This window comes from Eschscholzia californica, unplaced genomic scaffold (assembly GCF_041429995.1).
Source record: "Eschscholzia californica isolate CP2 unplaced genomic scaffold, dmEscCali1.0.p SCAF_5, whole genome shotgun sequence".
Lineage (NCBI taxonomy): Eukaryota > Viridiplantae > Streptophyta > Magnoliopsida > Ranunculales > Papaveraceae > Eschscholzia > Eschscholzia californica.
Window position 1 is genome coordinate 2853815 of NW_028238472.1, and position 13907 is coordinate 2867721.

The 13907-nt window shown below is 35.4% G+C and overlaps 1 protein-coding gene and 1 pseudogene across 2 annotated transcripts; one reads left to right on the forward strand and one right to left on the reverse strand.

The window, feature by feature from the left end:
* Nucleotides 1–6271: 6271 nt before the first annotated feature.
* Nucleotides 6272–7706, forward strand: LOC147536237 (putative exonuclease domain-containing protein At3g15140; annotated as a pseudogene). The gene is made up of 4 exons (XR_015226088.1): nt 6272–6405; nt 6711–6798; nt 6976–7099; nt 7356–7706. The product of XR_015226088.1 is annotated as a putative exonuclease domain-containing protein At3g15140 (transcript).
* Nucleotides 7707–9135: 1429 nt separating this feature from the next.
* On the reverse strand, nt 9136–11979 carry LOC147536238 (ras-related protein RABA1f-like). The gene is made up of 2 exons (XM_086643861.1): nt 11668–11979; nt 9136–9751 (listed from the first exon to the last, which is right to left on the reverse strand). The coding sequence occupies exons 1-2, from the start codon at nt 11886–11888 to the stop codon at nt 9319–9321; spliced, it is 654 nt and encodes a 217-aa protein (XP_086499987.1). The 5' UTR covers nt 11889–11979; the 3' UTR covers nt 9136–9318.
* Nucleotides 11980–13907: the final 1928 nt, after the last annotated feature.

Genomic DNA, 13907 nt, shown 5'->3' on the forward strand with positions numbered 1-13907 from the left:
TGGAGAAAAGCTAATTGGTGGTTGGGGTGGTGGTGTTGGTGTTGGTGGAGGTATCCAAATCGGGCCTATAGGTTTTGGTGGATACGGGTATGGTCCCGGAAGTAACAGTGTTCCGCGCGATGGTTATGAACGCGGCAATGGTTATGGATACGAATCACAAGGTACTGGTTATAGATATGGACCGAGAACTGGTGGTAGCGGGTCAATAAGTGGTTATGATGATGGATATGATACAAGAGCAGGAGGGTCTGGAGCTGGATCTAGCTATGGATCAGGCATAGGAGGAGATATGTCTAGAACTAGTTCCGGACCAGATGGGTCTAAAACTGGAGGGGCCTATGGGTTCGATACAGGAGCAGACGGGTCCGGAAGCAGTAATTATTACGGGTCTGGAGTAGGCAATGGTGGAAGCGGAAACGGATATGGGTTTGGGCCTGGAAGTGGTATGCCTGGAGGTAGTGATGGTTCTGGAGTAGAATGGCCATCATATAGTGAATGGATTGCTGCCTTTTGTACTCTCTTTTGCCCAAAAGCAGCTGTTGACCTACATGGACCAAGTTGGCCCATTAATGAACCCCATAAACTAACAATGAGTAATAAACCTAGTTATGGGCCTGGCACAGGAGCAGACTGGATTAGAAGTGAATCTAGTACAGGTGCAAGTGAATCTGAAAATCGTAACGGTTATGGATACGGAGATGGTTTGCCCGGAAGTAATGGGTTTATTACACCTAGAGAATTCGATTGGTTTCATGATATAGTCTGTCCTGTTACTTGCCCAAAAGCTGCTGTTACCACAAACCTAGGCAGCCGAACTAATGAACCATATGCACAAGCGATGACTATGAAACCTAGCACATCCGGGTCGGGTCAGACCCATCCATGAACTAATGTTGAACCCGATTACCCGCTCCATATATGAAGAAAGGTGACCACTAATAAATACTTCATCCAATGGATCCATGCTATAATTTATGAGTAATACTTTTATATAATAAGCACCATGGAGGGGTTTATCTTTAAAATGATGCAGTAATATTTGGAACCTTGAATTTGCATATTGTGTACTTTTGTTCAATATGAAATTCAATTTATATAATTTATGAATAAGAAAAAATGTGTGTATATGTCTTAAAAACAATAGTTTAAAGTGATGAACGTTCAGGAATAATTCGAATAAAACTTTTAGTAAGTAATAAAATAAAAATAACATTCTGATTGTTCAGTTGGTAGAACACTAAAGTAAATTTTGTGGAGGTTGTTGTTAGAACTTCTCAAGGACTCAACCATCGATTTCTTCTTAAAATTCAGTCAAATCACTTTATCAGTTCTTTACCTACCCACTTGATAATGAGGATCTAACTAGAACAACAAAGCGTCTAAAACATAATGACAAAAGAAAAGAACAAAAATTTTGACATGAAATTGTCTTGTAGCTCAGTTGGTTAGAGCGTCGCTCTTACGAGCCGAAGGTCACGGTTCAAGCCCCGCCAGGACCATTATGTGTATTTCTCTTAACATGTTATCATTTTTGTATTGGTGCTAACAATGCTTGCCACAAGGGATAAGCTTCCATAAGTTTTTGCTATTTTGATCGAGAAAAAAATCACTCAACTACTTTGTTTATAAATAAAATGTATACTCGACCCGCCTCTTGGGAGAGAGAAATCCTTTGTCATGTGGAGAGAGAAATCCTTGTTTCTCTCACATGAGGTTCAAGTGAGAATTCAAAGAGGCGGGTCATGTAAACTTGTTGGTTTGTAAAGGGTTGATGGCTCGCAAACGTATTGAGAATTGAATTCGTACATTTGTATACAATATATACCACAACTGTACACGAGGTCTAGGAAATATGTGAATGATCGGGTCGTTTCATTCTTATGTAACTACAAGGATTCATAGTGTCGTTTCTAAAACATAGATCGTAACTCCGAAGCAATTCTTTTTTAGAAACGATTTAAAGCCTGGTTTTTCCACCAAATAAATGTACATGTTGTCAGAGATGGATCCAGGATTTTCACTTAGGTGGTGCGGATTTATATACTTAAATAATTTTTTTTTTGCAAACACAATAATTAACAAAATATTGATATTCATTAATTATATTAATAGATGAAAGATTACAAACACAATTGACATTAAGGAACGTTTGAATCTAAGAAACAAGTTCTTCAGGTTCAACAACCAAAAGAATATAAGAAGAGTTCTTATGATTCATAGGGACAAAGGGTCAGTTTTTAAAAGCAATGGCTAGACCATTACAGGAAACTGCCCTAAGTACCTGGAAGACAAAAGAAACAGAATTACGAATCCCAGTTCTTGCATCTTTGTTAACAAATTTAATCTAGCAAGTTTTGTAGATTCCTTCATGGGAATTACATACTTAACTAAAAGGAGAAAAGATCCAAGAGGGAGCTGAAACAAGTAATTGCTAAGGATGCTGAATTGGATCGAAGTCTTCTCTTAGACATTGATCTAGCTTAGAACTTAATAAGTGTTATTATGCTCTTCTAGAAACATCTAATGTTTTAAATCAGTGTTAAATTAACAAAGTTGGTTCTAGGAGAACTAAAGCGTTAACAATGATACAATAGGCTATAATCAAATGATTCAAACCGGTCAACTCTTGTTTTGTCATTGCGTCAAATTGGCATAAGACACATGAGAAAGATCTAATGGTATGAACTTCTAAGTCTAATGATTTTGAATCATACGACACATGTGAATTTTGTTCAAAAGGACTATTTGACAAAGTTATCTTTTCGAGAGGAAGCTGTGACTAGTGAACTAATAGTCTTCATACATACAGATGTATGTAAAACTACTAATACACTAACTAGAATTAACCAGAATCTACTTGACAAAAATATAAGTCATTCGATTGGATCGAGATGATGAATGTTTAAGTCAGAAATTTGATGACCATCAAGAGGTTGAGAAATAGTTTCTCATCTTACTCCAAACACATCATATGAGTGATGAGTCCAGTGGGAGTAATCAAACATGTTAGACATGAGGCGATTAATGATGGGTATGTCAATCTTCCGAACACTTTATGGGGTATATTCTCAACACGGTCGTTCTTCCCACCTAACTTCATTCCGTCAATAGGTGAAAAGACACCATAAGAGTATGAGTTTGGAATGGTTCCAAAGAGGTCTTTTCTCAAGGTCTATGGATATGAAACTAACGTAAATGGTTACCGAAAACCAAGTTGTCATATCAAACAAAATATTTTATTATGCGATAAAGAAATACGGAGATTTTTCCACTAACAATCAGAGAACAAGGTAGTTGTTGCTCATGATGGTGTCTTGCTTGAAATAAGAGTTATTCCAATAAGACGAGTGGGAGAAATTTAAGATATCGAAGAAATTTGATAAGAGCAACAAACTGACAATGGTAATACAAACCAACATTGGTATACGAATGTCAGAAATTACGGCTCCTATCTATTTTAACCTATAGATATGGAAAGAAAGATAGAGATATTAGATCTCAGAGACCCTTTCACATAAGTCAAATTAGATTCGAATGAGAACACTCAAGGAATTGAGAGCGTCTCAAAGTTGTTCAAACCCCTCGTAGGCCTTGAAGGCTCATGGATCTATCTCAGAGGACTAAGGTGCCGTTTGACAACCAAAAGTAGAAGTACTTATGCTTGTAGTAGAAGTTCTTTTGCTTTAAAAAAGTAAAATAACTTCAAAAGTATATTTGGAGAAAATGGTTTTTATAAGTAAAAAAGTCAACAAAATTGGTTTGGTAACTCAATTTACTATTGATAATTTTATTTTTCTTTCTCATAGAGATACTTGATTTTAATTGAATTTGTTTATGATTTCCACGATTACTCTTGTATAGGAAGTAGTGGTGATATTGGTGGTTAGTGGTGAGGCCACCAAGGTATGGTTATGGGGTGTGGTGGTTGTCGAGGTTTGATGGTGGTGGAGGTATGGGTGGTGGTGGAGGTATGATGGTGACGATGGTGGTGGAAGTATGGTGGTGGTGGAAGTACGGTGGTGGTGGTGGTGGAAGTACGGTGGTGGTGATGGCGGAAATACGGTGGTGGTGGTGGATAAGGTATGTGAGTGATAGTGACGAAGTTACGGTGGTGGTGGTATGGTGATGGTGGTGGATAAAATATGTAAGTGGTAATGTTGGAGGTATGGTGGTGGTGGTGGTGAAGATATCGTGGTTGTGGTGAAGGTGTGGTGATGGTGGTGATACAGTGGTGGTGGTGGTGGTAAAGGTACCGTGGTAGTTGTGAAAGTACCGTGGTAGTGGTGAAGGTACGGTGGTGGCGGTGTTGGTGGTGGAGCTACGAGGTAGTTGTTGTCGAGGTGTGGTGGTGGTGGTGAAGATCTTGGTGGTGGTGGTGGCGATGGTGGTGGTGGCGGTGGTGGCGGTGGTGGTGAAGGTACGGTGGTGGTGGTGGTAAATGTACTGTGGTGGTGGTGGAGCTACGAGGCAGTTGTTGTCGCGGTGTGGTGGTGGTGGTTAAGGTGTGGTGATGGTAGTTGAGGTAGGGTGGTGGGGAGGTGCAATGCTTGTTGTGGTAGTGGATCGGAGATAGACAAAAAAAAAATCGTCAAGAAAAATTCATGGATGTCTAAAAAAGTCAAATTTTAACTTCAAAAGAAAGCCAAATTTTAACTTAAGGGTCTGTTCAATACGTGTGAAAATAGGGTTGGAAAACAGATTTTCGTAAGAAATTCAATTTTCCGTCGTTTGGTTGGACACATTGAGTAAGAAAACCAATTTTCGTAGGAAAAAAAAGTTCGAAAATTGGCCCAAATATTTTACCACCTTTTAGATGGGAAAACTCAATTCTCACTTTTGCGCGCTCTCTCTCCTCTGTGGAAAGGCAGTTATGTAACTACTCCATTTCACTCTTTCTCTTTTCTTCTTGCCGTCATTCTTTCTTGATCTAAAACTCACTCCATCTCTATCTCAAAAAAACTCTCTCCCTCAATTGATTCCCGGCAAAAAATGAGATCATTTTATAAGGTTTCATCTCGTTTTGATGATCTGAGATCACTCTATCATTCAAGGTATTACAAAACCAGCAATTAGACTTTTAGCAAGACGTGGTGGAGTGAAAAGAATAAGTGGTTTGATTTATGAAGAAACAAGAGGTGTTCTTAAAATATTCCTTGAAAATGTCATAAGAGATGTTGTTACTTACACCGAACACGCTCGCCGAAAAACTGTAACTGCCATGGATGTTGTTTATGCACTTAAGAGACAAGGAAGGACCCTCTATGAATATGGGGGTTAGGGTTTCTGTTCTTGTAATTGAGATTTTTTTTTTCAATTTGGGGGGTTTTGTAAAAAAAAAAAATTGTAAGTTAGGGTTTCTTCTGTGGTGGAGAAATTTGAACTGATCATGTTCTCTAATGCAATTGTATTGCTTTAAAATTAATGAACTGGTTGCTCAATGATCCTCTCTCTTGATTCACAATTCTTCTTGCTAAAACCATCATAATCCTTCAATCCTTCTTGCACTTAACACACCCCATCACATTCCTTCTTGCGCGTCTAGAATTTCTTCTCAAGTTTTCCAACACGGTACCAAACACTAGAAAAGTGATCTTTTCGTAAGAAAAACTACATTTTCTTTCCCATAAGAAAAAAATTGATTTTCTTACTCAGACTTGCTAACGTATCAAACGGAAGACTTAATTGGTAGAAATTCAAAAATGTTAAACCTATTATGTGTACCACAAAACCGTTTGAATTCCTCATTATTTAGGTTACTTTAAATTCCCATCAATTTTTTAATTATATTATTATAGAGTGATTGTCATAAACTTTAGCAGTTATTGATTTTAGGAAAGTTTTATTCGCCAACCAAGTAGGTGGTGTTTGTTTTCTCTCATTGTCTGAATCTGAGTATTCCAATTCTGGATCGTCAGAATCAAATGGACCAAAAAGCAAAGCCGAATAACCATACGGACGAATCAGACTTCACGAGTCAGAAAAAACAAATAGTCTGTAATGGATTTATAGTCAACTCAGACCTTGAGTCAGATTTGAAATCTGACTTAGGGACAAAACAAACACCACTATAGACATGTTCTTGCAAGGATATCAATGGATGAAAGTGGAACTTTTCTTAATTTATCTCCAAACGAATGTATCTGCCAGAGTATAACAGTTGTTTTTTCTAAAATCATTGTTTTCACTCTCGGAATTATGTTTGAAGAAACCTCAGTCGGAGCATAGAAGCTACTTTGTAAATCAGTTTCTCGTTGAATTGAGAATAATTTTATTTCGTTGTTATGTAAATATTGTTCCCCCTCTTTGTGTATTTGTTATGTACAGGTTTGTAAGACCCACCAAAATGAGTGAGAAAAGAGTGGAGGAATACATTGAAGGAAAATATGGTAAACTGGGAGTTGATCGGTATGCTCTATTTTACTATTCCTTTTTTTTGTAATAATCTGCATTTTGTCATGTCATTTACACAGTGCTCAAAAGGATAAACCGTAAAAGAAGCCATTAACCATTCGTGTTTATAGTTTAGTTACTGCGCTGGAGTTTTTTACTTTCTTTGCAAGAAAAATCTTCTGATTTCCAAATACTCAAAATTTTCTTTTTTTACTTAGCTTAGCATGTATTTGCATTAACAATTTTTGTGGGGAAATGATCAGGCCTATTAGGTAGGCACCTTTCTTTCAACGAGGTCATTAGCTAACATAAGTTTGCAGTGTCTGGCATGATACAGCTATCTCATTTCCAGAAGTTATTGAGCAGTTTGAGATTTGGATGACCAATCATGGCCGCATTTGTGACCTGGTTAGTAATAATTTCAACTGAACTTTTTTCATATCCATTCATCAGAATAGCAAGTGAAAACCTCATAAAAGCCTTTCCGATACCATAGATAATTATTGAAGCAGTAACAGATGATCATTATTTGCTTTCATATTTTCCATTCATTTCTTATAACACGTCTATCTTTACTGATATTAGTGGCAATTGGGATCTGAAAACGAAGGTTCCTCAGCAATGTCGTGATTCAAATGTGAAGTTACCCCCATACTTCATGGAGTGGATCAATCTGAAGGACATATATCTTAATTTCTACAAGAGAAGGGTGAGTGAACTTAACAAATTATTATTTCTTAACCTAGAGAAGGTACAAAATCAGAAGGGAATGCCCACGAAATAAAATGACGCCTTCTATCAAGGGGACGCACAACATAGTGAAGTTCTTTAGGCACACCACTGGTATAGGGGTTGAGCTTAGCGAAACTATAGTGCTTCTAGAACTTCTCTTAAGAGAAAAATATCGATAATATTGTTTGATACTATTTTGCTTACTTTGTTCTTCTGATTGTGGTTGCTGCTAGGCGACAGGAATGATGACAATGATGAAGGAACTTGGGATTCCATTAGTTGGAAGTCATCATCTCGGAATAGATGATACGAGGAACATTGTTAGAGTTTTGCAACCTATGCTCATAGATGGTGCACTGATGCAGGTTACTGCAAGAAGAAGTTCTAGTTCACCCGAAAATGTCAAGTTCCTTTTTAAGAACAGAGTTTAAGTAACAGCTTGCGCAATGGGTTTCTGGGTTTTCTTCTACAATGGCGAAAATCTCTCTTTGTTACTGAGGGTTTGAGTATCATCTCTTCGATCATACTTGTATTTTGTACTACTTTTCGTATCTAAAACATGTGTTTATAAAGTTATATATTGGTTTAGTTGTTTCCTTCAGATTTTTTTCATGATTCCTGGTTGATATTTGTTGTGATGCTTGTTGAGAGAGATGAAAGTAATATTCAAATATACTATAGATAAGAAAGAATTTTCTATTTTTTGTGTTTACGTATAGATATATATTATTACCTCGTAAATGTCATTCTATTATCTATATAAAGAACTCTGATTTTCCCTTAAAGACACAAAGACTTTACAGACTTTCATAGTATCGGAGACTTGGAGTGTTATTTTTCTTCTCTCCTACTGTTAGTGTTTTAATGACTACTCGCATCACCACCTCCTCTGATTATGTCGACCAACTTCTAATGGGGTCATCTACCAATCTCATTCCTCTTGTTTTGGTTAAACTTGATTATACAAATTTTCTCACTTGGAAGAAGCAAATCATACCTACCATGAACAAGACTCAAATTATTCAAAAAAAATAATCTCAAGACTTATTTAACCATATTATGAGTATTGTCATTCGTCCACCGCATTTTATCCACAGTCTACAAAACCAATCAAGAAATACCCAACCCAGCCTTTTATCATCGGAATCGGAGTTGATAAGACTTTTGATAAGTTGGTTGACCAAAAATATCCACATCCCTAGAAGTGATGGGGAAAAGATTTTGTCAAAACCATCGGAATCGAGTTGATGAGACTTTTGATAAGTTGTTTGACCAAAAATATCCACATCCCTAGAAGTTTTGGGGACAAGATTTTGTCAAAACAACTTATTAAAGTCGGATCAACTCGATTCCAATGGTAAAAGGTAGGGTTGGGTATTTCTTGATTGGGTGAAGGACTGTGGATAAATTGTGGTCGAGGAATGACAATATCCACAATATGATAAGATAAGTCTTCCAACTTCATGATAAGTATGATTTGCTTCTTCCAAGTGAGAAAATTTGTATGATCAAGTTTCTCCAAAACAAGAGGAATGGGATTGGCCAGAGATGGCAGTAACGGGTTAGGAGATGACCCCATTAGAAGTTGATCGACAAGAAGCAGAGGAGGTGGTGGTGGGAGTAGTCATTAAAACACCAACAATGGAAGAGAAGAACAACTTTAGTGCTCCTTTCGAAGGAAATCAGAATTGTTTATATTGATAATAGAATGACATTTTACAAGGTAATATTATATCTATACATGGACATAAAAGATGTTACCCAAAACCTAGAAAATTCTTTCTTATCTATAATATCTCTGAGTGTTCTTTCTTATGATCTTATCTATAATAAATCTAAATATTCTTTCTTATTTAGAGTATATTATGGATTTAGTCTTATTAAGAGAGTCGTTGTGTGAACGATTTGTAGAGATGGTTTAAAGGTTGTTGCCTTTATTTCGATACATTAAGAATGAAGTTCACGTAACATGCACAATATTGTATAATCAGAAAGGGGATCGACTCATTTGAATTAATAACAACGACTAACTACTTCTATTTCGGTATCTCATATCGGTATCATCAGAGTCATAATGACAACGGTAGAATGTTATTGTAATCGAAAAATAACTTAAACCTTGTGGTATCTGAGAATTTTAAGTAAAAGAAGAAGATTATCATTTACGTTCATACCTATCCTCGACAATTACTAAGATCAAACCGAGCAACAACCAACCTTTTTCAAAGCTGTTACGTCATCTTTGCTACCAACATTGATGGTTTGTCCCTTTGGCATTTCCGCTTGGTCGTCGCCAGTTTCAAGAGTTTTCTTGCTGACAATTTGATGGATTTGAGTAAGCACTTCGGTGAAAGCATTCTCCACATTCATAGACTCCAATGCAGATGTTTCCATGAAAAAAGTGTTTTCTGTCTCAGCAAAGACTTTGGCATCCTCAGTTGAAACATCTCTTAGATGGTGTAAATCTGCCTTATTTCCCACGAGCATGACCACAATATTTGAATCAGTGTGATCTCGAAGCTCTTTCAACCATCTCTCGACATTTTCAAATGTAACATGACGAGTGACATCATATACCAGAAGGGCACCGACAGCTCCACGGTAATATGCACTTGTGATTGCACGGTACCTTTGTCAAATTAACACAAAATGAGGTGAGATATCGATGGTTAACCAACGTTAATCCAATATTTACGAGTTAAGTGCAAACTGCAAAATTTCTTTTCTAGGATAAGAATATAAACCGGAAAAGTAAATTATTTTGAACGACAAAATACAAGTACGAGAAGGTAATTAACGAGCATGTTTAATTATTCATTGCTAAATGAAAACATATAAAATAGCCATAATTTAAAGTAAATGCCTATTACGACGTAATATACGTGTACCGAGTAATAAAGGAAACTAATAGCATTCTCTAAACAAACATCATTTAATATTATTAACGAACCATGTCAAAGATTGCTTTCATCAAGACGTAAGAGTGTATTTTACGTCATGCAACTATAGACCGTTTTAACCGCGGGTGAGACCATTTGATAAATGTCATGAACCAGCCGAACAAGAAAATCGATAAATGAATCTACTCCAAACAAACACATACCATAAACAACCCCAATATCTAACAAACCGATATCAGTATCTTGCTTCTTTGAAAACATTTTAATGACAAGAAAGAAAAATATTCTTCTTCATAAACAAAGGGTGTTCTTTGATTGCATACAAACTTAACATAAGCATTAGACCCAACCTTCCATGCATTGGCTTCTTCAACTTGTAGTTAAACCTCCCATTCCCTCTACTTCGCCAAATGGATAGTGAAGAACTCTATACCTCAGACCTTGGATATACATGCCAATATTACCACATGAAAAACAATCCAACCAACATACTAGGCGTAGGATTATCGGTGTCTGTGTTTTCTCCACGCATCCTAGCTCCGCTGACAGCTAAATTTGCTTCAATTGTTTGTCTCTTGCCTTAAGCTAGACTCAAGTTAGCATCACTTATGCAAGAGTTCAATGTGCTTCTTTTAGATCAGTGTCACCACATCATTTAATAAAATGTTGATCTCATTATTGCCTATTCTATAAACTATTTTTAACCATTGTTTGTTAACACGTAGATCAAACTGCCTACATCTATAGCGGCGTATTATGGTAATACACCAATTTTGGCCACTATTAGTAGATATAGTGGTTTATTTCATTGTTGAAACCCAAACAACTCGATTAGGAGTTAGTACACAAGATTTAAGATCACTTCTACTTGCTCTCCTCTTCTAAGTTCATCATTGTATAAATATACCCAATTACACATATAGACAACATTGTCACCTAAGAACAATAGTAGTAGCTCCCACCATGTAAAAAGACATTCCCAAACACCAGACAGTAAAAGAATGTAAGGAAGCAAGTGAATTTCAAACCGGATGTGCTAAATTCGATCGGTAATTTTGAGGAAAAAGAAAATGATCATCACAAACAGATCAAAACAATCTAAAGTAAAAAACAGAAATCATAAAACCTCTCACTTAAATCACATAATGTACCACAATGAGAAACATGAAAAACCTAATCTACACTAAAACCCACACGCATTAATAGCGATCCTAATCTTCAATCTAAATACCTAAAGGTCATCTATAGTCAGGTGTTACGATTACCGAAAACCACACATTACGAGATCGGAAATGCTAGGTAACCCAACAATTCAATCCACTTGGTTGACAAGTACAACTAGATCAAAAAATAAACGGTCCGGATTTTATCTAAGTTTTTATTTTCTTTTTCCAACTGTGGTCCTGTACTTGTCAAAAGTGAGTTGAATTTGCTGAGTTGTGTAACATTCGGGTTAGGAGATTGTTATTCTTGGTAATCACATTCCTTTCCCGCACGCCCGCAGTACAAACATGACCTAAGAGAAAGTACAACCTAGACCTAGGAAAATGTCATTATCTGAAGTTTGATGTTTCAAACAATTCAAGAATCTAGAAAACAAAATTAAAAAAAGGGTTTTCATGATAAGAGAGAAAAGAGATTAAACCTTTCTTGACCAGCAGTATCCCAAATCTGAGCTTTTACAACTTTATCATTAATATGAACACTTCTAGTAGCAAATTCAACACCAATAGTTGATTTTGATTCAAGACTGAACTCATTCTTAGTGAATCTTGATAAAAGATTTGATTTTCCAACTCCTGAATCACCAATTAATACAACTTTGAATAGATAATCATAATCATCATCACCTCTATATGCCTCCATAATCACAAAACTCTCTCTCTCTCTCTAACTTTTAGAGAGTAAAAGAGAAGTTGGAAAGGACAAGTGAGGAAAGTTTGAAACTTGGGCGGTAGTAAAGTATTTGTAAGAAAGGAAAAGAAAAAAGATATATTCTTTACTTTTTTCTATATTGTATTTGATTTTATATCTATTTAATAAGAAAATTGTCAAGAAGTTGGAAATAACTTAAAATTTTCAAATTTATTGAGGAATTAGAAATTGAAATAAAGGAAACAATAATCCTACCAAATTTTGAATATCTTTTTATTTCTTTTTTATGTGGTATGAGTTTACTTTGTTTTTCCGTCCAATTATTTAGTAAAGTCAAACTCGTAATTTTTTCATCTTTAGCATGTTTAGTAGTGGTACCCAAGAAAGTGTTAGACAAATTTGAGAGAGAACTTAAAATTGACATTTAGATTTTCTCTTGATTTTGAATACAAATCAAGAAGATATTGATCAGTTCAAATTATTGATCTGAAATTCTCTCCCGGGTCGGGATTTCCATTGTTTGATTTCCCAAAAAAATATCAACAAATCTGCATATATGAACGTTAGTCGTTAGGGTTACGAATAGGTTAGACTCGTAAACAATACATTTTTTTTATTTTAGTTTCAATGGATCACTTATAAATGACATTTCATAAAAATTAAACATCCCAAGGAAAAGACAATACTATAAATAATCATGAAATATACTAAGAAAAAGTTCCCCAACATTTTTACTTTATTTTGACATAAATCAAGAGACTAATGAAACTTAAAAAACGATATAATAATTAAAAGAAAAACAGAAACACATCTAACGGGACTTAAGAAACAACGAGAAAAAATAAGACAAACACTGATTCGACCCACTCATCTCCTATCATCAAGCAGAATCATCTTCAAATTAAATTCAATAATCCCATAATTAAGAACTTTGCTTAGTTTATTCTTCTTCACTTCACATGACATCGACGAATATTGTGCTTACAAAGAGGAAATGTTGGATTTATTTTCACCCACTTCAAAATACAATGAGAATGAAATGTATAGTGACACCCAAATGCTCTACCATCTTCATCATTTTCTTCATTTTTCAAATCTTCTTCAAGACAAATAGCACAAATTTCCTTTAAAAAAAAAAGTAGCACAAATATCTCCTGCATCGATAATTATTACTTTCTTCAATAATTTTTCAATTTATGTAGGGGTGAGAATTAAATTTTTGGGGGTACATTTAGTTGTCACGGGACGATAAAAAGTGGTTCTCGGTCTTCTTAATTTATTATACCAATATAGTGGATGAACATGTACTCCATTACAAATGAATGTTTTTCAACAAGTAAGTTATCTCTCTACTGGAAAGACCAAATTTCGAATCTTGCAATATAAAAAAATCTCTCTGCCTCATTGTTAGTTTTTGAAAAATGATAGAGAACAAGAAAATCCAGACTTACTCTATACATCTTATGTGGCTTGTCGTGATCCGTTGTCTAGTGAGTTAGAATCATTAAAAACACGAATCACAGCAAGCCACAGAATATATATCTGGAGTATGTCTGAATTTTCTTGTTCTCTATCATTTTTCTTAATTTTTCCAATAATGTAATGGACAAGAGTAAGGAAGATTTGAGGACCTATTTATACACAAAAATAAGTTTTTGAATAAAATGTGTAGTTTCATGGCATTAGTTTTTTTTTTTTTTTTTTTTTTTTTCTGTTGAAAGGGCCATTAGTTTAATTAGGCTTATAAATATAAAGAAATTAATTACCTTGCTCAGTTTTTCAACTCCTCAAAAGGACATTCTTTCAACATTTTAATGTAATATTATTATGAAAAGTATTGAACAGGAACATGCAATTACAAACAAGTTGGAGGAATTGAGAAAGTATGAAGAGATTTTTTGGAGACAACGGGCAAAGAAACATTGAGTAGAAGATAATGATAAGAACACAAAATTTTTTCACCTGTCCGTCTTGAATAGGAGGAGGAAGAACAACATTACGGCAGTAAAA

What these genes read in the sequence shown, in the direction of transcription:
- LOC147536238 (XM_086643861.1), bottom strand. Translation starts at nt 11,888, where the DNA reads ATGGAGGCATATAGAGGTGATGATGATTATGATTATCTATTCAAAGTT. An exon ending in GATACTGCTGGTCAAGAAAG is followed by an intron (nt 9,752 to 11,667) that starts GTTTAATCTCTT and finishes AATTTGACAAAG; the next exon opens with GTACCGTGCAATCACAAGTG.